Source organism: Sceloporus occidentalis, unplaced genomic scaffold (assembly GCF_023333645.1).
Source record: "Sceloporus occidentalis isolate IW3139 unplaced genomic scaffold, rSceOcc1.0.p SCAF_12, whole genome shotgun sequence".
Taxonomy (NCBI): domain Eukaryota; kingdom Metazoa; phylum Chordata; class Lepidosauria; order Squamata; family Phrynosomatidae; genus Sceloporus; species Sceloporus occidentalis.
In genome coordinates, this window is record NW_028316992.1 from 17,299,625 (window position 1) to 17,321,815 (window position 22,191).

The 22,191-nt window shown below is 39.4% G+C and overlaps 1 protein-coding gene across 2 annotated transcripts in view; it reads right to left on the reverse strand.

The window, feature by feature from the left end:
• The window catches only part of ERBB4 (erb-b2 receptor tyrosine kinase 4), a 982,414-nt gene that overhangs the window by 247,759 nt on the left and 712,464 nt on the right, over positions 1-22,191 (reverse strand). For both annotated transcript variants that reach the window (XM_089478015.1, XM_089478014.1), the window contains exons 6-8: positions 10,148-10,266; positions 6,080-6,221; positions 1,812-1,925 (exon numbers count right to left, since the gene is read on the reverse strand). In XM_089478015.1, coding sequence (XP_089334141.1) covers positions 1,812-1,925; positions 6,080-6,221; positions 10,148-10,266 — 375 coding nt within the window. The remainder of the gene's footprint in view (positions 1-1,811; positions 1,926-6,079; positions 6,222-10,147; positions 10,267-22,191) is intronic.

The following is a 22,191-nucleotide window of genomic DNA, read 5'->3' on the forward strand; positions in this document are numbered from 1 at the left end:
CAGCTTCAGGCCTGCCAGCCTCCCCAATCTTGTTTCCTTTTGCAGGTAATTTTAATGGCAAGTAAGCACCATTTTAGCAGCAGCACTTTTCGGCAGTGACCGAGGGTCTGGACAGACCAAAAGGCCCATTCTCCCTTTATTCTGGCATTGTCCTATTCAGACAATGCACGGTCCAAACTCCAGTTCTGATGACATTGTTCTACCAGTAATGGATCTAATGTTGAAATACTAATATCAAATGTGAATAAAATTAAAAACTATTTTAATTATGTGTGCACATGTATGTTTGTGTTGTGTGTTTATGTACAGACGCATGCACCCCAGCACAGATTACATCAGCCTTGGAATACTACTTGGAGAAAAGCAACTTTTAAAACATTTATGAGTGGAGGGGCAAAGGTGGGAAATGGCTCAACTCACCCTTCCCTAAAGTTGGTTGATAATTTGCACATGTCCAGCCCATAGAACACTTTTTTAGAGATTAGGCAGCAGACCTCTCTCTCCACATCAGCCTACCAACATCATATCTAATTTGGCTCACATATGTAAGGCACTTGGAATCCCTGGTGCAGCTTACCAACAACCCTGTTACAGGATTCCCATGAAAAAGTGAAGTTTTCTCAGGCCTTGTCTGCACTGGCCAGGATACTCCCAGGGCAATCTGTAGTATACTGGTCTCAGAGTTTCCTCTTCTTCTCCCTGTTACTGGCTCTCCATTTCCACACCACAGTGGTTGTCTAAATGGCCTTCACACTGAGGTGTTCAGTGCATCTGCCATTGCCATGGATCACATGATTCTGAGGTCAAAATGAAATGCCCAGAAATGATTATAATAATAATTCTGACCACAAAGCGAGCAACTGGCAATAATGGTGGGCATGCTGCTCAGCTCAGCAGGACATCCATGCAGACAGACATTATTGTATGGAAACAGAGGGTGCCAGATCTTCACAGAAAATCCAGTTTAGGAGGTAGATTTAACTTTGTTTTAAGGTTATTATACCCTGGTTCTGGTGCTTTTGTGCCCCCACCCCTTTGGCCTGGAGAAGAGACTACTGACAGAGATCCAGATCTTGGACGTGATCACTGGTTCCAAGCACAGTGCTGTAAACTGAACCACACGGTGCCTAGAGTTTACCAGCTGCATTCCATAATTTATTCTTTGATTTATGTCCCTGCAGCAAGGATGCAAATAACCAATTATTTCTTGCTTGCATACAATAGTACATGGTGTTTTTATACAAATCACTTTGGAGGGGGGGCGCACAAAAATTATATATATTTATTGTTGTTGTTATTAACTGCTCTTAAGTTGACCCTGACTCATGACAACCCTGTGGATGAGACAACTCCAAAACCCCTGTCCTCCACTGCTCTGCTTAGGTCCTGTAGTTTCATACCCATATTCTCCCCTATTGAGTCTATCCATCTGGTCTACTACCTTCTACCTTTCCTAGCATTATTGTCTTTTCTAATGAGTCATGACTTCTCATGATATGGCCAAAGTGTTACAGCCTCAATTTGATCATCTATGTACATATTACTATTGCTTATCCTAATGGGGGGGAAACCCTTAAAACATTGGTATTTTTTGCTCTTGCATTGAGGGGGAAAACTGTCAAATTGTTTACGAGATTTATGGATTTGCTGAAATATTGTTGGCCAGTGAGGATGAGGAAAATTACAAACATTATTTCTAACCCTACATTACAGTGCATGCTTGCACATATGAACCTTTTAGCTTTCTTAGCTGGACTTATATTATACTTTTAACTACATGATAGATAAAACAATAATAAAAGACAACCTACCTTTAGGGCAAATGTCAGTACATGGTTTACATGTCTTAATGCCGTTTTCTTCCACTTCCATTTTGGGGCTGGGACAGGCACGTACACAAGAGCTGATATCAACCACAAAGTTATCTAGAGATAAACAAACAAACAAATCAGTCTGCAGGCTGCACACAATGGATCCTTTTGAGCATCTCTTTTGAAACAGAGATGGTGGAATAAGTTGGATGTGGGACCTACATCCCGCCACTGTATCTGATGTTCCTTTTTATATATTTGCTTCAGATGCTGCATTTATCTTTGAAGTTTTATCTAAACTCACATTCTCCTGTATTCCTGCTGCTTTATGTTGTTGCTAATTTCAACATCCTTTAAAAGTTTCATTTCCCTTGAGATGCTGACGCTGTAACTCCATCTTAATGAGGTTTGTATTTTGGAATATGTTTGAAATGTTATTTTGGCATCAAAGGATACACAGTCACAACCAAGCTGGTACCAACCACTGGATAAAATAAAAGATGCTTTGAATTATCTTGGTCTCATTCACATTCAGACACAAAAACACAGGATCTGGATGTTCACTAGTGAGGATAATGGCAATTAACTTTCCAGAACAATGGACACAAGGAAATACACATTTCTGTACATGAAAATATGAGGTTTACTTTAATAGCTAGTCAGCAAATGGCTAATATCAAAATCTAAAGCCAGCTAGGTACACCTGGCCTACTTATCTGCAGACATGTACAACCAACAGCACTAACAATCAAAGTTCACCCTAATTCATATCTAGCCCACTTGTTTTCAGGCTCTGTTTGAACATATGAAAGTGTTTTACAGTGTAAATCAGATGACTGAACACTGCTTCAAGTAGTCCAGTACTGTCTACTTTTGATAGTGGTTTTAAGTAGGGGTCTTTTGCCCGATACAATCAAATACTCTTTTATCTGAAGAGGACATAGATCTTGGCTATGCAAAGGCACTTTCCTCTCCCATGAGTGCATAAAAACATGTTCAGTTGAAGATTCTGTTTGAAGGTTCTCTCCATTTTAGTAGACTGTGCACATTTTTCCAACTAGATGATCTAGAAACTGACAGCAGGTAACCCAGACTGATCTCAATGTACTCTTTGTTATCTTTTTGACAATGCTTTGTTTACAGTGGTGGAAGAAGTGTGAAGAAAGTGGCCATCAAGCCTTTATTTGTTTGGCTTTCTCAACTTCAAGGTCTGAGTTTAATTAAAGCAATTAGTTTCCTTGACACCTTTGTCAAGTTGAACTGAATACTGGCACCTATCTGCTGATGCCTTTTGGAATTGTCTCAGGACAATGGAAAAGTTGCTCAGCCTGTGAAAGACACATGATACCTGAGTGTTGGAGTAAAAACAAGTTTATTATTTATTAGCAGCTTGCCTTGGTGAGGTGTACTGTCTGAAGAATCCTAATGAGAACCACTTGTGATGTGCTGGCTTGTTTGGATTCCATCTGAACTCTTCTTTGCAGCAGGCGTGGGAAACGGTCCTTCAAAGTTTTTGGCTCACAAACCCCATCATTGCAGAGGTGAGGATTTATAGAATTTGCATCCCAATGATATCTGAAGAATGTCACATGGCAAAACCAACTCTGAGCATCCTTGCCTATGAAAACCCTATGCAATTCATGGTGCCATCGTAAGACAACAAGGTGACTTGAAAGCACAGAAACACATGTGAGATGCCCAGTTCTCAAATTAGAGCAAGCAAACTATTGTGATTATGTGACATGCTATAGATCAAAGCTGGGTTGAAGGTTTTAGCATTGAGAACTGTATCTGACTCCCTCCTCTTTCTTTCTTTCTTTCTTTCTTTCTTTCTTTCTTTCTTCCCTAGCACTACCATCTGGACATCTACAGGCTATATCTTTTTTGCTTTTAAAAAACTAGAAGTGACTGGAAGTTCATTTCAGGTTTTTCCAGTGCTTTCAATGTTTGGACTCAAAGTATGGCAGTGAATGTGTCCCATGGAGGCCTCTGGGGCACAATTGTTCCTTTCTGAACTGGACTTTTTTGGGCTGGAGAAGTTCATGCAGGCTACATGAATCCTATGGGCCCACAGTTCATGTCACTTATGTAGTTTATTCAGTCTACATCTTCAGTGTCTCTGTTTTTACAATATTCAGAAGAATTTGACATATACCCTTATACACTCAAACACATCACTTGTATGCTTATAACAGATCCAGAGCAGATCCTTACCTCAGTAAAATCTACAATATAACAGTTGCAATAACAGACCTGAAAAAGAAATGGTTCACACATACATGCACAACACTTATAGTGCACTCAGGTGGCAGACAACATAAAAAAGGGTGTTGCTTGGTTCACATCAGCCATTTTTACACATGCTGGAATGATTATGGACACACTACTTCACACTTAACAGTCTCTCTTCCACTCCTCCTTCTTTTACCTATACTATAGGGGCTCTTATCTTAAATCAGATATGTGCTCAAATACAAAGGGGAGTTTCATGTGCCCTAAAACAGTACTGATATAAGAACCAAAGCTTGGAAACCTATCTTTAAAAAGATTGAAAACAGCGACATCCCTGAGCCTTCTATAACTGAGCAACCATAGGTTAACATACATGGTCACAGAGCATCATTTTGCTAACTTCTATGTTATATGTTACAGTGTGGTCCTCAAGTTAACTGATGTTCCTTGGCACAGCATCATGGCTGTTTCACCTCAGAATAAGTTAGGATGGGTGACTCCATAAAGCTTGTTCTTATTAAGAGTTTCTCCTCCCCCATCCCTCAAACCTTCTTGCATACTAGTTCTGCATGAACATTTTCCCACAGAGAAATCTATATATATATTTGTGTGCATATTTGAAATGCACAAATGTTTGTATCCTTCCCCTCATTGATTAAGACCAGGGGTAGGCAACCTTTTTGAGCCGGGGGCCAGGTTGCTGTCCCTCAGACAACTGGGGAGCCAAAGCCAATAAATAAATAAATAAATAATTTTTAAAAAATTAAATACATAAATAAACCAGGCCAAATGTAGGACAAAATTTTCAAATGGAGGACACTTTTTTAAAAAAATGGAGGGCACACGAAAAAAATTGCTGATTTTTTTTAAAAAATGTTAAGATAAATGCAAGTTTCTGAGGCTTCTATAGACAATTGCCCCACCATGCCCCCTCGTGCGAGAAGCCAATGCCCCGGCGGCAATCGGCGGCAGGACCAGGCTGGGGCCGGTCCCAAGGCCTCACCGGGCCGCATCCAGTCCGCGGGCTGCAGGTTGCCTACCCCTGATTAAGACAGTGATGGTCTGTGGATCAGTGCTGTTCCTGAAGCCAACTCTGTGGAGAGTTTCCAGGAAAGAAAGAAACAACTGTAGCTTATTGGCACAAAGACAAATTCAGAAATGAATTTCAGCCATAAGTGATGTTCCCATCCATATTCAGTTCCGTAAGGTGCCAATTTTGTAAATCTATTTTTAAAACCCTCAGCAGTTCAGGTATCTCACATCTTTATAACTTAAATTCACCTGTGTTGCAACAGAAGATGCCAAATGCAAGCATGTTTCCAGTGGTCATGGTTGATACTGATTTCTTTTCAGGCTGGACAGTAGACAACACTATCATCTCCTATATACTCCCTGGAAAGTAACTATTCCTGCTGAGTTCACTGAGATTAAGCCATACAAATAGTTTCAGAACTGTGGGATGCATTTATGATGTAGCATGATGTATTTTAAAACTGACTGATGACTATCTATTTGAGCCATTCTAATGCTGAACGCATGAATGATATTTTACATACCTTGATAGCAATGACTCTGTCCAGAGTAATATTACCAGACCACACACTTGAATTTTAAGGAAAGATCAAACACAAAAGATAATTTCCACTCAGGTTTGAGGGGAAATGAAAATGAGACTTTGTTTAAGAAAAGGAAATGTTAGACTATGCTCCATATTTGACATCAGGTGTGCATAAAAGCCTGGTATTGGATGGAACCTGAGGTTTTGACCACATCAACCATAGTATTTAGTGCAGATTTTTTGGCTCTAATGTTAAAGCACATTATTAAAATGTCAGAATTCAACAATGCCATTCTCAGAGTAAGCTATAGGATCAAGACACAGCTGTTGCAGAAAATAGGTGAAATTAATACTGAAATTTCATAATTAATTTGGTTGTAGAGATGACATGTTTTGCAGTGATTTCTTAAGACTTGGGTCATGCTGTTTTGAAAGGGTTGTGCTTCCCTGTGAGCAAAGCACCCTGCCTATGACTTACGTGGACACTTTTTGACACAAAAAGCACCATAGGTATATTTGCCATCCCGGTTGTTTTCCATCTGGAAGGTGGCAGGATTGTAGACTGAGGTCTGAGGGCACTGTGTGACGCAAGCCCCGCTGTCATTAAAATTCATACATGCCTACAAAATAAGAAATACAGTGTGCATCAGAACTTGAGTTTGGGTTAAAGAAAAAGTGCCTCGGCTAATTAAAAGCTGGCAGTGACAAGAAAAGTATTTTCAGCATAAAAAGTAAAACTGCTATTCTCACACAGGATGTTCTGAACTTCCAATGGCCAGGCAATGTGAGCCAATTGTAAGTGCTTCCTCGCTCTTGGGGCCCATTCACACTGTTATAGCACTATGTTCCCACTCTAACTGCCCTGGATGCCTCCTATGGGACCCTCCTGGGGTTTGATAGTTTGGTCAGAGGTATCAGAGGAAGATTCTCTGGCTGAAGGTCCAAATGACCCTCCCTCTATTGCCAATCTCAGGATTTTACTGGATGGATCCCACAGCACTTAAAGTGGAGTCATAGTGCTATCATTACACCATGGGGACTAAATACTGAACACAACACTGCAGATGGCCCAGCCATACTCAATGAAAAGCCAATACCATCTTTCCACCAAGGTGCTGGAGAAATGTGGTTTTCCACTGGCAGGGAGAGGAAGAGTTGGACAGTCCAGGACACTTTGTTAGTGTTCAAGTATGGATTTAATTGCAAGCAATAGACCCTATTCACCACAATGTGAAAGCAGATTTAGCATACTGCTATAAACAGAAAGCACAAAACTGTGTAGCTTTTGAACACTTTCCTACAGTAAGAAAACTGCTAAATGTACTCATTGCTTCCTTCAAAGAAGGAAATTGGTAAAGAATTGCATCCCTGTGTGCCAGTGGTTAAAGGTTGAGCCTCTTCAGATGGACAGAAGTTCATAGGCATGTGAATGGTAAAGCAGAGCTTTTAAAACAAAGCCCATTTCATTTTAACAAGACTAAAGTATTAAATTAATCTGGAGTCATTAGAGGCACAAGACCTATCAGACATTTTGAGATCTAAGTTAATTCTGTCTCTCGTAGTTCTCTAAATACCTCTAAATCTTTGTGAGTAAATTTTGCTGAAGCATTAATACTGAAGAGACAGGCACAGATTTGCTTTCAAATGCCAGCACACAGAGAAGAATGGATGCAAGCCTTATCTAGCAATTTTCAGACCAGGATATTGCAGCTACTAGGAAGCAGGCATTATATGTCAGAAGACCTCTTAATTCATCATACACTGAAATTTTGTTAATTAATACATAACATAACATAACTCACTTATTTATTTTCTCCAATCCACTGCCTTTATCTTTCCACATACCTTATCATAATAATAGATTGCTTAGTGACTGTATAATAAAGATTTAGACAGCTAATGACATATAACCCAAGGAGAAGATAATCTTCCATAAAGAATTTACAAAAATCAATTTGAAAAACTCTGTCAAGTTTTGATTTGTGGCTATGAAGTCTTGTTTACTGGTTCTGGTGATAGATTGTAGAGCAATCTAAATTTCTGAGCTGTGTCTGGAAACACTGTGGAATCTGGCTATACCACGAATGAAATTTATTTCATGCTTTTCCAGGGATGCATTGGGGTTATTCAGATGTTATTTTTCTTAGCGCAATGTTGCAAATAATCTCACTCATGCATTCTGGTGTTATTGTTTACACTATAGTTATTAATACAGCTGACAATGCAAATCTTTAAGGAAAACTCAGAAAAAATCCTGAGATAGATTATCATGGGATTTGTGGGATTTTAGGTACCCCCTCCAATAACAGATATTAATCCCACATTCATCTGGGATTTATTATTATTATTATTATTATTATTATTATTATTATTATTATTAATTTTGCTTTGATATAAAGCTTAATTGTATTAATTTTGGGGGGAAACTTTTTTTAAAAAACAAACAAAAAAAACTGAATCCAAACAAAGCCCTCATCCACCCTGTATTACAATTGCAATATTATTAATAACAACATTAACGATCAAATATAAAGTTATTATTTTTAACTTACAAAAATAAATAACAACAACAACAACAATATATTTATAGCCCCCCCAATCACAAGGAATCCAGGCGGGTTACAGCAGAAAAATACATCACAAATACAGTAAAGTTCAAAAATAATCCCTTTCCCACCCCCCACCCCCGTCCCAATTCTAAAACTACAATAATTAAATAATCACAGTTTAAAACAGTAAATACAAAAGGGTAAGAAAATTGGGGAAAATTGGGTGGAGAGAGAGACATGGATCACAATCAAGTCATATTCATGTTCGCATTCATGAATACAACAAGCAGATGACACTAACACCAAGAAAACCTCTCTGCTATGCACTTGCCCAGGGTTTTGGCAAGCTCCCTGCAACTCAATAGAGGAAGCCTGAAGTGGAAAGTGCAACAGAAAACTCATGACACTGTTGCCCAAATTTCCAGTTGGCTCTGTCTAGTAGCTTCATGCTGAACCCACACATTAGATGTTTAAAGAAACTTGGGCCAGTAGCGTCACTATGGGGGTGCAGAGGGTTCAGACCATACCAGGTGATGCCACTAAAGGGGGGGTGACACCACAGAAGAGGGTTTGACAGCTGATGAGTGTCCCCCACCTCCCTGCCATGCGCCACAGTGTGCCCTCCCCAGCCCCTGTCCTGTATGGCTTTACTCTGAAGTAAAGTTGCATAGGGCAGGGAGTTGGAAGCGGGCCCTTTCAACTCTGCCTTGAAGCCCTGTCCCAGAAGCCCCACCAGGTGACACCCTGGTGCAGGACACCACTGCCTTGAGCAAGCCAAAGTTCAGTGACAATGAGGTAAAACAGAATTTCAAAACCAGTTTCTGGATATATTACTCCAAAAAAAGGACTGAGGTCACCATAACACTGTGCTTCCTCAGTGCTACACCCACTAGGCAATACAAAAGAACACTATGGTCAGTGGTACTGAAAACCACAAAGAAGCTTAAAAGAACTAAACAGTTCCTTTGTTTTGCCTTTCCATTCCCTGGTATAAATTGTCATTAGAATATTTGATACCTGGTCATTCCCCAAAACCAAGCCAGAAACCAGTTAGAATAGATTGAAAGAATCAATCATTACCCAAGACTACCTGGAGTTCAGCAACTTTTATCTATTCTCATATCTTAATCAAGAATGGTTGGACAGAAACTGGGCGGTAATAACTTTTTTCAGCAAATAGTTTAAGCTTTATATCAACCAGGACAACTCAATTGGGGCCACTTCATTAATTTAAATAGTGAATACCTGACCTTCCCTTCCCAATGCCTCTGTCGGAAAGAGTGCAGACAAGGCCAAGACTGATTTCTGGCCAGGCTCAGGTTGCAGAGAGAAACATCAATGCCAGTTCCTGCCAGCCGTTTGCTCACTGATTCTAGCAAGTAGAATTCCCTGAAGTGCAGCTTTCTGGGCATGGAGCAAAGATCATTCGAGATCAATGGGATCCAAAGCTGATCTGTCCCTTCAAGAGGAGTTCTATCTTGGCCCTTCATCAAGGCTAACCTGGGCAGGAAGGTTCACTAACATCTTAGCAAACAGGATACTTTAAAATTAAAATGTTCCTCCAACAGGGAAGAAAGCTGTAAAAACAGCCCAGATCCTCTATCTATGATAGACAGTATTTTCTGAGTGTTTTGTTTAAAATCATACTTCTAAATGAATTGCCCACATCCTGTAAATGTTAATTTTTAGGGGAAAGGCGGGGGGGGGTATTTTCACTTAAGATAAAAATCACACCAATTAGCATATAAATGGTTTCAAATCTCTATTTGCAAATCTCATAAATGTTTTAATGGGCAGAATAAGCTGATAAGTAACAGGACTGTAATGGGGAAATATGAATGCTAAAATATTGAGCGGATATCTTTCCTTGTATATGCAATATAATTAAAGTAACACACCCCAACACAGACACACACAATATCACACAATTTTCAGAATAAAGCATAAGAATGAAGAATGCTGCTGGGTGAAGGAAAGGAAGGGACACTGAAACCTACAAAGCAATCGGTGTCCTTTGGTCCTGAACAGCCTCCTGCACATTCCCGATGGCAGCATTCACTGACTGAGCGTCCATAGCATCGACCATCACACTGTTCGGCACACACCACCTTTGTTACTAGAGAGGGCATAAACAAAAACAAAACAGGCATATCAGAAGAGAGAATAAGAGAAAGCAATGTATAAGTACAACTTGGAGAGCTGAAACCATATGAAACAAGATTAGGAAACAAAAGAGGAGACTTCTGCATGTATCATTTATTTCATTGATTTGTGACAAGGGATGCACATCTTTATGAATTACATTCCCATAGGCAAGGATGAACAATTATACCATTTGTCTCCTCCCTGGATGAATGTGGTCAAAAGCTACAGATTAAAGTGTAAAGCAGTTGTTACATATGAGAAGCCAACAGTACCTTTCTGACAATACCCTTCTAGAACTGATAAAAAGGCAGCAGGAAATGTTTCAGCCCAGAATAAGATTGATCCTCTGAAAGTTACATTTTTGATGGTGAAACAGAAAGGTGAAGATAATTCACTAGATAAGAACAGAGATGAATGTAAAATTCTCCTTACTCAACCCCCTCCCGCGAGTTTTTGGAGTACCAAACTGGCTAGTCTTACTTTAAAATAAAAGATGCATAATAAATTGTACATTGTTTCAATTTTTATTTCTGAATTCTAAGTAGAAAATGGTGTATAGGTTGTTGTTGTTGTTTTCAGCATCAAATTGATCTTGACTTATGATGACCCTCTAAAGGAAGCACATCCAAGATATCATTTTATTTACAGCCCTGCTTAGCACTTGAAAGGCCATGGCTTCCTTTACTGAGTCAATTTGTAATGTACGTATTCTTCCTCTTTTCCTTCTGCATTTAACTTTATTGTCTTTTCCAGTGCCATGGACAATATGTCAAAAGTATGGTATCCCCCATATTTTCATTTTGACTTCTAGTGGGAATTCAGGATTGAATTTTATTTATTTTTTTAAATTATGGTAAGACATTTTAAGTCCCATGCCAGGGCACACATAAAATACATAAATTTGCCCTATGACCCATTTGTTTTATTTTCTGCTATCTATAAAACTCTATAGAACTCTTCTCCAGCACTGTCTCTCAAATGAATTGATGTCCTTCCTGCCAGCTTTCTTCACTGTCCAGCTTTCATAGCTGTACATAGAAATGAGAAATACTATGACATGGATGATTCTGACTTTAGTAAATAATATATCTTTGCAGATGAGTCTTCTTATCAATTTCTTTCATAGCTTCAAAGTCTACATCTTCTTCTGATTTCTTGTTTACAGCCTCCATTTAATAGACAGCTAACAAGAGGCAGTATAGAGAATGTTTAAGCTTCAATGTTTAGAAAATACTATGGCATGAATGATTCCATGTAGGCTTCTCTACATTTGTGCATCCCCATTCAACTGACAATAATGTACATTCATTTGTGCAGTCTAGAAATGACTGCACAAATGAATGACATGAGTACATGTGTGATATCATAGAATCATAGAGTTGGAAGAGACCACAAGGGCCATCCAGTCCAACCCCCTGCCATGCAGGAACTCACAATCAAAGCATCCCAGACAGATGGCCATCCAGCCTCTGCTTAAAGACATCCAAGGAAGGAGATTCCACTACACTCTGAGGGAATGTGTTCCACTGTCAAACAGCTCTTACTGTCAGGAGGTTCTTCCTAATGTTTACGTGGAATTTCTTTTCCTGGAGCTTGCATCCATTGTTCTGGGTCCTGTTCTCTGGAGCAGCAAAAAACAAGCTTGCTCCATCCTCAATATGACATCCCTTCAAATACAAGGCTATCATATCATCTTTTAATCTTCTCTTCTCCAAGCTAAACATACCCAGCTTCCTAAGTCTCTCCTCATCAGGCATGGCTTCTAGACTCTTCACCATTTTAGTCGCCCCCCTCTGGACACGCTCCAACTTCTCAACATCATTTTTGAATTGTAGTGCCCAGAACTGGAGACAGTATTCTAGGTGAAGTCTGACCAAGGCAGAATACAGTGGCACTATTACTTCCCTTGATCTAGACACTACACTTCTATTGATGCAACCTAGAATCACAATGGCCTTTTTAGCTGTCGTATCACACTGTTGACCCATGTTCAACTTGTGGTTTACTAGGACTCCTAGATTCCTTTCACATGTAGTCTCCTTAAACCAGGTGTCCCTCATCCTATATCTATGTATTTTATTTTTTGGCCCTTTGATAAAGATTATTTCATGTACATGTCTATCACTTGCACTGGTGTCAGTACAGAATGCCAATAATGTTCAGAAACACACAACCAATGTTATACTCTAACCTAGGTTATCTAAAACAGTGATCACTGGAGGGTTTTTTTTTTCTTTACAAGTCTGGAAAAGCGAGAGGGGCAGCACAGATAGTGACTAATAGTTACTCAATGTGAAAAGAGAAACAGATAAAATTCTCTGTGTCTGTGTTTTCAAATGAAAGAAAGGGGGAGAGATTGAGAAGGTGAGAGTGAGTACGAAAGAGAAAGAGAGAGATCAGAGGACCTGTTACCCATTTAAGCCTTAAGACATGACAGCAAGTTTGCTTGGAGCCATACGTCACTTCCAACTCCTCCACAACACACCTTCCAAGCTTTTTATCTTAGTCTTTTTATCACCCAGTCCTGCAAACATTCTGTTCAAAAAGTCTCTTGATTATGGTCCAGGCTCTCCACTGTATAAAATGAAAGAAACCCCACCCCAAATCCAGAACACTATCTTTTATTGAGCTAATTAGCTAACATGTTATCAGGGGGGAAAGTGTCATGAGGCCATATTAATAAAATATGCAGACGTGGCTTATACAGGTTAAACACAACCTCGTTCCAAATTCCCAGGATGGATGCTGATTCAGAAATGAGCAGCCAACAACCAGACTGCCCTCTTCAAGGTAATCATTAAATGAAACCTCCTGAACTCTCTACCCAATTTAAATATGACTCACTCTTCAATGATTCATTGCATAAACCAAAAAAGTCCCCCAAACAAAACAAACTCTAAAAGGGTTTGGTGGTTTTTTTGTTTGTTTTTTTAACCTGAATTGTCCAGTAAGAAATGAGAGAAGTTCACTGAGGTCTTCACTTTGTTTTCGCCAATGGAAAAAAAATATAACGTTGCACTCTAACATTGTGCTACCTAGACTTTTATTAGTGATCACTTCTGTTGTATTTCTAGCACAAAGAGACTTTGGCAAATCCTCAGCTGCCTTGTCTTCATATCCTCCCAGTAAGACACACTGCCATTCCGCACTGAGTGGCATACAACTTCCTTCAGGCAGCCTGTTAGCTGAGAAGGGATTTGAACTCAAATTTTATTAGAGAGAGTACACTTATCAGGCCTATGTTCATTAGTTGCTGGTTAGGCATTGTATGTATTCATGTGATTTTCTGTTTGTTGATCTTAGCCACATCCTCTTTCTTCCTCTATCTGTTAATCTGCAGCTACTCTGTTTGTCCTTCATTTGGTAGCCTTCATTTCTTTCTTTCTATCCACTGTGTTTGAAGAGCACATGTTACAGAGCCTTTCACCATGAGATGTTATGAACCCTTTTAACAATGGATGATTCTAAAAGAATTGTGCAAAACCAAATAAGAACAGTTTTACTTTTGGACCATTCTTACTGAAGCAACCTGTACTTTTAAGTAAACCTACTTCATATGCTTGTTTTTATTTCAAAAGAAGACAAGGCCTGCTCTATTTCCACACTAGTACCTCTGTGTAGGTGGGTGGGACTGGTTGTTGCTCACCTTCTGCTATTCCTTCATGGCAGATGTTGGACTAGAAGACCCTCCTGGTCCTTTGCAGCTCCAGTATTCTTTCTATGAGTACTAATTGCTCTACTTGTGAGGTACTGTATTTCACATTCCCAAATAAGTTTGAATGCTTACAGTGTCATAGTGATCACATAAACTATGATTTTATATAACTATTTACAAATGAATGCTTTTGTTTTTTTTTAATTTCACTGGAATGTTTATGCACCCTGAAGTAAAAAAAAAAAAATCAGATTCTAGGATCTAGTGGATCTTGTTGGGGACTTCCCTCCCTCCTCCTAGCAGCCCTGGCTCTGGAGGCCTGGGAAGAAAAGAGGGGTCTGGAGGGAGAAGGAGAAGAAATAGGATTGAGAACTATTAGGAAGTAAGGATCTGTCAGTGGGCTACCAGAGTGAAGATGGAATCCATTTTTTTTTCTGTCTTGTAGCTTCCAGGGCTTATATTTTTACCCCCCAAAATGCCCACCCATCCCCAAAAAGAAAAATACCAGAAGTACTTGGAAATAGCAAGAAGCACACTTCTACTTTGAAATAATTTTTTCTTGATGCTAAAACAGTTCAGGGATGTTTGCAACCTATTTAAAAGGGTAAACCGCCTCTCCTTGAGAGGCAATAGTTATTGTATTATATTAAAAATAATGCTCAATTATTGATAAATAATTTTGAGATCACTAATTAAATTATAAGGAGTTGTGCTTGGAATACATGCATATGCTTTCCTGACTATCCCTGCCAGACAAGGCAGAAGGGTACCTTTATAAAAAGACAATGTCAGATTACTGGCAGAAGGCAAGGGCAAATCCTGAAGCATGATGCAGTACTTTCAAAAGTATCAGCTGGTGAGAACACTAGTTAGGCAACCCCTGTGACATTTTTTTTTTTTTTTGGTTCCATATCCCTCTATTAGCTATCTAGTCTCTTAGAAAGACATTGGCTGATACATATTTGGTTGCAATTACAATACAAGTAGGGTAGCACAACCATCTCATAATGTAGGCACAACCATGATGTAGGATCTCGGCCTCTGAGTCCAATGAGTTTTGAGATGGTTTTGAGTATCTCAAGTCATATGTAGCCCCACAATACTTAGCCATACTATGCTTTAGCCTTTTAGTTATTTTTCTGACTTGCCTTGCTCTTCCTCCTCGCAAATTTGTGGGAAGAGAAAACTGGTCCTTCAGAAGATTTTTATTATACCATATTATACCTTATAATTTCTTACTTGCCTCTCCCAAACATATAAAATCATTTAAACACATAAGTTAAAACATATAACATAGGACACATTAAGATCATCCAAACATAACATTTAAAGATATAAGTTAGACAATTTTGTATGTTAAAAACTGATTAAAAAAGTTAAAGCAGTTCAAACCCTTGTACATGGTACATTTCCAGTAAATCTAGACTAGCTCTATTAGTCCTTGAAGGCTTTAATAAATAACTGTTTTAACTTGGTGTCAAAATGAACACAGCACAGGCAAATTATTTGGCCTCTGAGAGGAGGGTGTCCCACAACTGGGGAGATTATCACATGGGTACAGGATAAGGATGGGATTGCTCCCCTGTCCTTTTCCCATCTTTGACTGCATTCCCATGAAAGGCTTTCAGATCATAGTGCTATTGTCCCATCATTGAAATGCCATTGCATTAACTTAAACTCCCGTTCATGAAAAATGCTGGGCAATGGCGCTTCATTGTCAAGACATTGGTGGGATTTGTATGATGCTGTTTGAAAATCTTTCATGCAATCACGGTCGATTGTGCTTTCCAAATGAGATAACGTCTGGATAAGCATAATGTTACGTGAAAATCTTCTCACAATCTTGCTATGAGAACTGGAAAAGGACAGGACAAGGACATTTCATCCGCAGTCTGATAATCTCTTGGGATTCCACATCTGAGGAGGCCCTCTCTCACATCCTCACATGGTATATGGATACCACTGATGGACATGGAAGAGCGGTGGTGTAGGGTTCATACATAGACCTCCAAACTTAGGCAGGAATTTTCAGTGGCACTGAAAGCCTTTAGAGACTGAAAAGCCGGCCTGGGGGCAGAGTCGGGGTGCAGCGTCCTGACGACACACACCCGTCTCCACTCCCCAGGGTGCCCTGATGCCACATACCACTCCAGACAGCATGTGGTGTCATGGTGCACCTCTGGTGCTGCATCCAGCTGTGGCATCGTAGCTTTTGTGCCGTTTCGAGGGCACAAAAAGGAGCTGCTTTTTGTGGCTTCTTTTTGTGCCCTCAAAAGGCCAGATTGGGGCTTCAGTGTGAGGTTGCCGTGTTCTGTAGAGCCCCATAGTCTTATCACTGCTTTGCAAGTTTGGATAATGTAACCATGAATGCTGAAGTGGATATAACTTAATTGGAAGGTGGGAGTGCTCTAACTATAACAATGAGCCTGTTCTATCATAACGTATAAGACATACTTCAGCTGACGTCTACAGAAAAATATCCTTTGCCTGATCTCCATAACACTTTTTTGGAAGTCAGTGCAACTTCAACTCACTGAAACCTTTGAGAAGTTTGAGTAGTTTGGTTCTCAAACAACACTTTTTGCTAGTTAGTGTTTTTGAATTTTGAGAGAATTACCCTTTGAGTAAAAATGCTTAGGACTATGCAATTTATTATAAAATAATGTAAAACACTGGTAATTGATGCAGGAGTTTAAAAAGACATAAATGCTTAAAGTAATAGAAAATGAGAATTGTAAATCCTATGAAATGGCATCTCCTGGACATATTATATTCTGCTATAACTATGTCAGACAACTTTCTGCAGTTTAGCAGACATATGCTTTTTGGATCCCTCTTTTTTGCAACTATAACCTAATAAATGAAGTGAAATATTGGTTCACATCAAATAATGACTCATAAAAACAGAGTTCCATTACATGTTTTATGACATTCAAAAGATATGATAGCATCTTTGGATACACTGACAGATATAGATATGGATATAGATATAGGTACAAAGAATAAATTGCATTACAGACATAAGCATAAAAGCTAAATTCATGCTGATGCAATTTTAAAACATGAAAAACAGAAGACAGACATATACTATTATGTTTAAATGTAGCAACACTATTCAAATATAACTTTAGCTCATCTCTCAAATATGCACTTAGAACTACTGAGATCCATTTCCTTTCCAGCAAGTTAACAGGAAGCTAACAGAAATTACAACCTCCAGAATCTCTCCAATGTTCATGGACACACAGGGTCACTGAGGATTCTGGGAGCTGTAATAATTTCAAACTTTGTTAGCAAGTATTTCATTCACATCTTAACTTAGGCCCTATACAGACCAATAGAAAGCGCCAGCCTCCAGCCTGTGGGCAGAGTCAGGACATAGCATCCTCAAGAAGAATTCCCTAACTCCGCCCCATGGCACCATTTTGATGCCTGCCAGTCCACTTGATGCAGCGCCACACCACCACAGCTATGGCGCCCCTTGGAGGGTGCAAAAAGGAGCTGCTTTTTGTGGTCCCCTTTTGCACTCTCCAGAGGCCGGATTGGGTCGACAGCGTGAGGTTACAGTGGCCTCTGCATGCTGAACCTTAGGGGCAATCTGTATAGCCCCTTACTGCATGTAGTGTAACCTGCTACTCAGGAATGAGCAGACATTCAGCAACTGGGAACAATGAATGAATGCAACTCTACTAACCTTTCCATGCCTAAAGCAGTCAAATTGAAAGTTTTCTTTATGTATGCCATTTACATGAATCTTATTCTAATATTAATTGTCTTCTATGGCTGTGCGATTTTTGTCAGTCTTCCTTTCCTAGAATACTAAGAATTATTCCTATATCCCATATTCTATGATTAAGAATAGTCTTGTGTGTGTGTGTGTGTGTGTGTGTGTGTGTCCTTCTGTGGAGAATAAGGTGAGATTTTTTTTCACATCTGTGTTGGAATACATGAAGTGCATTCCTAAACATCATTCAGATATCCGTGGCCCATGAGGTCCCTGGCAGGTCAGGACCACAGAGTCTTCTTGGAGTCAAGTTGTATGAGAATGCAGTGCAACGCAGATAATAAACTACATGTAAAATTGAATACTATCGCAAGACCAGAACACAACAAGTACCATAAGTTTCCCTTGAACGTTGAAGAGAGATTCAAGATTGTAGATTCTCTCTTTGTAAACAGTCACATAGATTTTAAAGTATGATAAATACATGGAGACATAGAAGATTATCACATTGAATTTAAAGCAACTTATCCCCCCAAAGGGATAAAGTCAAGTTTAATTTTAATTATGGTACAAAAACAGTAAGCTCCTGTTTTTGAAAAGCTGCTTGATAAGCACTTCTGGGATCCAGGGTGAATGCGGGTTGCACTTGCCCGGCCATGACTGTGTGCAGTAATACCCCCTTTTAAAATTAAATGCAACTTTATCTCATTGAGATAAGTCACTTTAAATTCAGTGTGATAATCTCCATACACTCTGAATATTACCTCCCCCCCCCCTTCTTGTTAGCCTTATGTTGGCAGTTGTTCTTGTTCTAATGTGCCTTCAAATCAACTTTGACTGATAGTAATCCTCTCCTAGATTTTTTCTTCACAAAATTCATTCAGGAAAGGTTTGTTATCACCTGCTCTGTAAAGCTGATGGATTGTGACTTGCTGAACCTCACTCAGTGGGTTGCCATAACTGAGCTGGGCTTTAAACTCTGATCTTCTGGAGTCCTAGTCCAACACTTAAACTTATTACATCCCACTGGCTCCTATGTAAGCAATGCTATTTTACATGCATCTGTTCTATCTATTATCAATTTTAGCAATTTTAACAAAGTTTTATCTTTGAAAAAAGATGATTGCACTTTTATGTGAGTTTTGTTTCTTGGTTTTAATTTACTATGGTCCACAGACTAATGCAAATTTTTTTACTCAAATCAGACCTTCTCATGTGGAATATAATGGTGGCACATTATTGGCTGGATCACCGTTTTGTCTGAACTAGCATCTCTCCCACCCCTTGTATTTATGAATCTGATGTTTGTGCACCATAACTAGAGTGTATTCCTGTATCCTTATTCTCATAATTTGTACATAGGAAGCTGACAGAAAATGGAAATCCTCTACCCTTAATGTTGCCTTTGTTTTGTTACTGGCTGACAAACACATGTACCAAATGGGTTGGGATGGTAGAACAGCATTGTTTGCTTACATAGTTGTGTACAATTAATCACTGTAAATGTTTCCTTTAATTCACCATTACAGTGAACTGTAAATCTACCAAGAGGGGGAGAAATTGGAAATAGCTGAAATCAATAAGAATGCCTTATGAACGTGTAAAGTTATTAGTGAAATACAAGGATTTTAATTAAATATGCCAATGTTTAGTTAAACTGCTAGGTTGCCATAATTGATCCATAGCTGCTGGTTTAGCATTTTGTTTTTGTGTCACCAGTGGCTGTTTGCATCTTGCTGACTTTATTGACTATTTTCCCCCTTTAGAAAGCTTTTGTTTTTAAATAACAAAATATTAATTTCAAACCCTATAGCTCATTACTTTATTAGGTATGCAAAGCCTGTGAGCCTTCAATCAACCACTCTTATAGGTCTTCAGATCTACATAATGCTTTTCTACAAAAAAAGTCGTGCTCTCTTTGAATCTTCTATATATTTTCTAGAGATGCTAATCCAAAACTGGCCTGGATTGGTGCCAGCTTCAGGTTGTGTAATGCTCATCTCAGAGGCCTCTTCTCCATACTTCTTCAGCTTGGCACAAACCTAGATATGAACCCACCTATCAGTGGTGTGCTGGAGGGCCATAATCCAAGTACAGAGAGGAGAGTGCTACATCTTGAAGACATCACCCTTCCCATGCTCAGTCCACAAACTGCCAATTTTTCCAAGGGCTGTTGCAATGTCAGCAGCAAATTACATATAAATAGGGCTGCCATATCTCTTGGCCTGACCTGAGACCAAGTGGTGGCTCACCTTCAGGTGGTAGTTGAGGGTGAAAATTCTTCTGTTCTGGTGAGCTCAGCTCTGAGGAAAAGGCTTTTCACATACAAAGGCTATAACTACCAGTTCAGGGCACTGCCATTTGGGCTGTTATTGGCCTCCCGAGTCTTCACCAAGATAATGGTGACACTGGTGGCACACTGGAGGAAGGCCCAACTCCATGTTTACCCCTTCCTATATGATCTACTAATTCGATTGGCCTTTCCAATCACTCCCAGTAGGCAGGACAAGCTTAAAGAGGGATGGCCCCTGGTCATGTGCCCCTTTTGTCTTCAGTCATTTCCAGAGCCCCAGATACTAAACAGAATATAATAGTTAACAGAACACAAATAAGAATAAGGTATAAAGGTTTTGATTAAGTTACTAACTACAGTGAGAGAACTATATACAACCCTTAAGGGTGATTCTTTATTCCAAGAGAAGCCAGATATGTTTTGGTCATGCCACTCTGGAGAGTCGGAAGCAGTCATTATGTGCAATGCTGTACCTGTGGACACCATCAATGGTCCCTGAGTGATGTTCTTCTCTTCCGACAGTGACTTTTGGGTTGGTAGGATGTTAAATCCTTATCTATTGGAACCCCTCCCTACCGTGGCTTTACTGTGGCGCTCCTGTGGCATGCATCGTGAAGCCAGACCACGTGTGGGCAGCCTAGCAGCTTCAGGGTACTGTCGGGGCATATGTTGTGTGTACATCCTGCCCCCAAGCCACTGGGAAGCCAGCGGTTCACTCTAAGTGAGTGAGAAGGAATAATTCCCTCATTTCATCTTGATCTGAGAATAGACCCCCCCCCCCTTAATTTCCACACAGGAAATATATTCTATGTTTGGATGTATGTGTCCTTCCATGGGGAGGAAGTCATGTATAATAACTCTAGAGGGGAAAGAAAAAAATCAATTAGTTTATAAATAAAAATACTCCAGAGAATACTACATATTAATAAAATAGTTTTATTTCAGTGCCAAATTAAGATGTGTCTTTTCACTTTTATGGTGTAAGACACCTTGAATCTGTGCAAGTGTATGATTTTGAGCTGTTTATATTGATTTCAATAAAAAAAACAGATAGATTAAAAATAAATCCATCTGCTTGCAGCCCTCAGATTTTATTTTTTTTTAGGTTTGGAAATAAATAGTAAGCTGAGATACAGAGAAAAATGTTGGAGGTGAAGTCAGCTAAGGCTACATAGTGAGAAGAAAACATGCACCAGTGGGATTTCCTCCAAAGTAATCAAACATTAATTTGATAAACTCTATCCTGGGATAGCGGGGATGGCGTATTTCTTTTTCCCATGTGCTGACTCTGATGAAGAAGCCAGTGGAGATTTGAAAGCTTGTTTGATGTATTTTGTGCATTTCAGTTGGCCAATCAGTGGAGCCTGGATATTGTTGTATTTGTTGTTGTTGTTGTTGTTGCTGTTGTTGTTGTTGTGTGCCTTCAAGTCATTTCCTATTTATGGCAACCCTATAGTGTTTTCATGCAGGATTTGGTGCATATACAGCGAAAATATTGTATAGTGGGCCCTTTCTATCCATGAGGGTTCATTTGTGTCCCCCCCCCTCTTTCAAGCAGCTGGAGAAAAAAGTAGAGTGGCACCCTAATGATCCACTTTTATATTATTCAGTGGTAAGTGATGTGTGTGTATCTGTGCCACATGCATGCACCACCATTGAATAATATGGGGCATGGCAATCCATGGGCAGTCCAATCTGCAGATTGCTTGCCCTCTGATACAGAAGGTCTACCGTACATGTTTAATCTGTTCTGCTTTCAATATTTTGTAAGCCCCTTTCAGTCCCAATATGAAGGGAAAACTGGAATATAAATGAATAAAATAAATGTTATAACTTGTAAATAAATGTTGGTATTTGTTGGACTGGGATTTCCTTTGAAATTTTGCTATATGGTTAGTGTATGTAAAAAACAATTGTTTGACAATCAGATTTCCAAACTGTGAGAAACTACTGAGATCATAACACAGGATGGACAAGTAGCCACATGAGACAGAATAACAAGTAATGCTTCTGTCTAAAAACCTCTCAGACCATCACTCATTCCACTAATTCTGCTAACACTCCCCTCCCCAATTAATCCTACTTCTAATTCTGTCTTCTCTCCTTGTCTGTATATATCCTAATGCCAATGAGTCCCTGTCTTCTAACTTCCCAACTATTTCTGACCATACTGACTAAATCTTTTCCCCCCAACTGATGTGGATGTGTCCTCCACAATTATCCA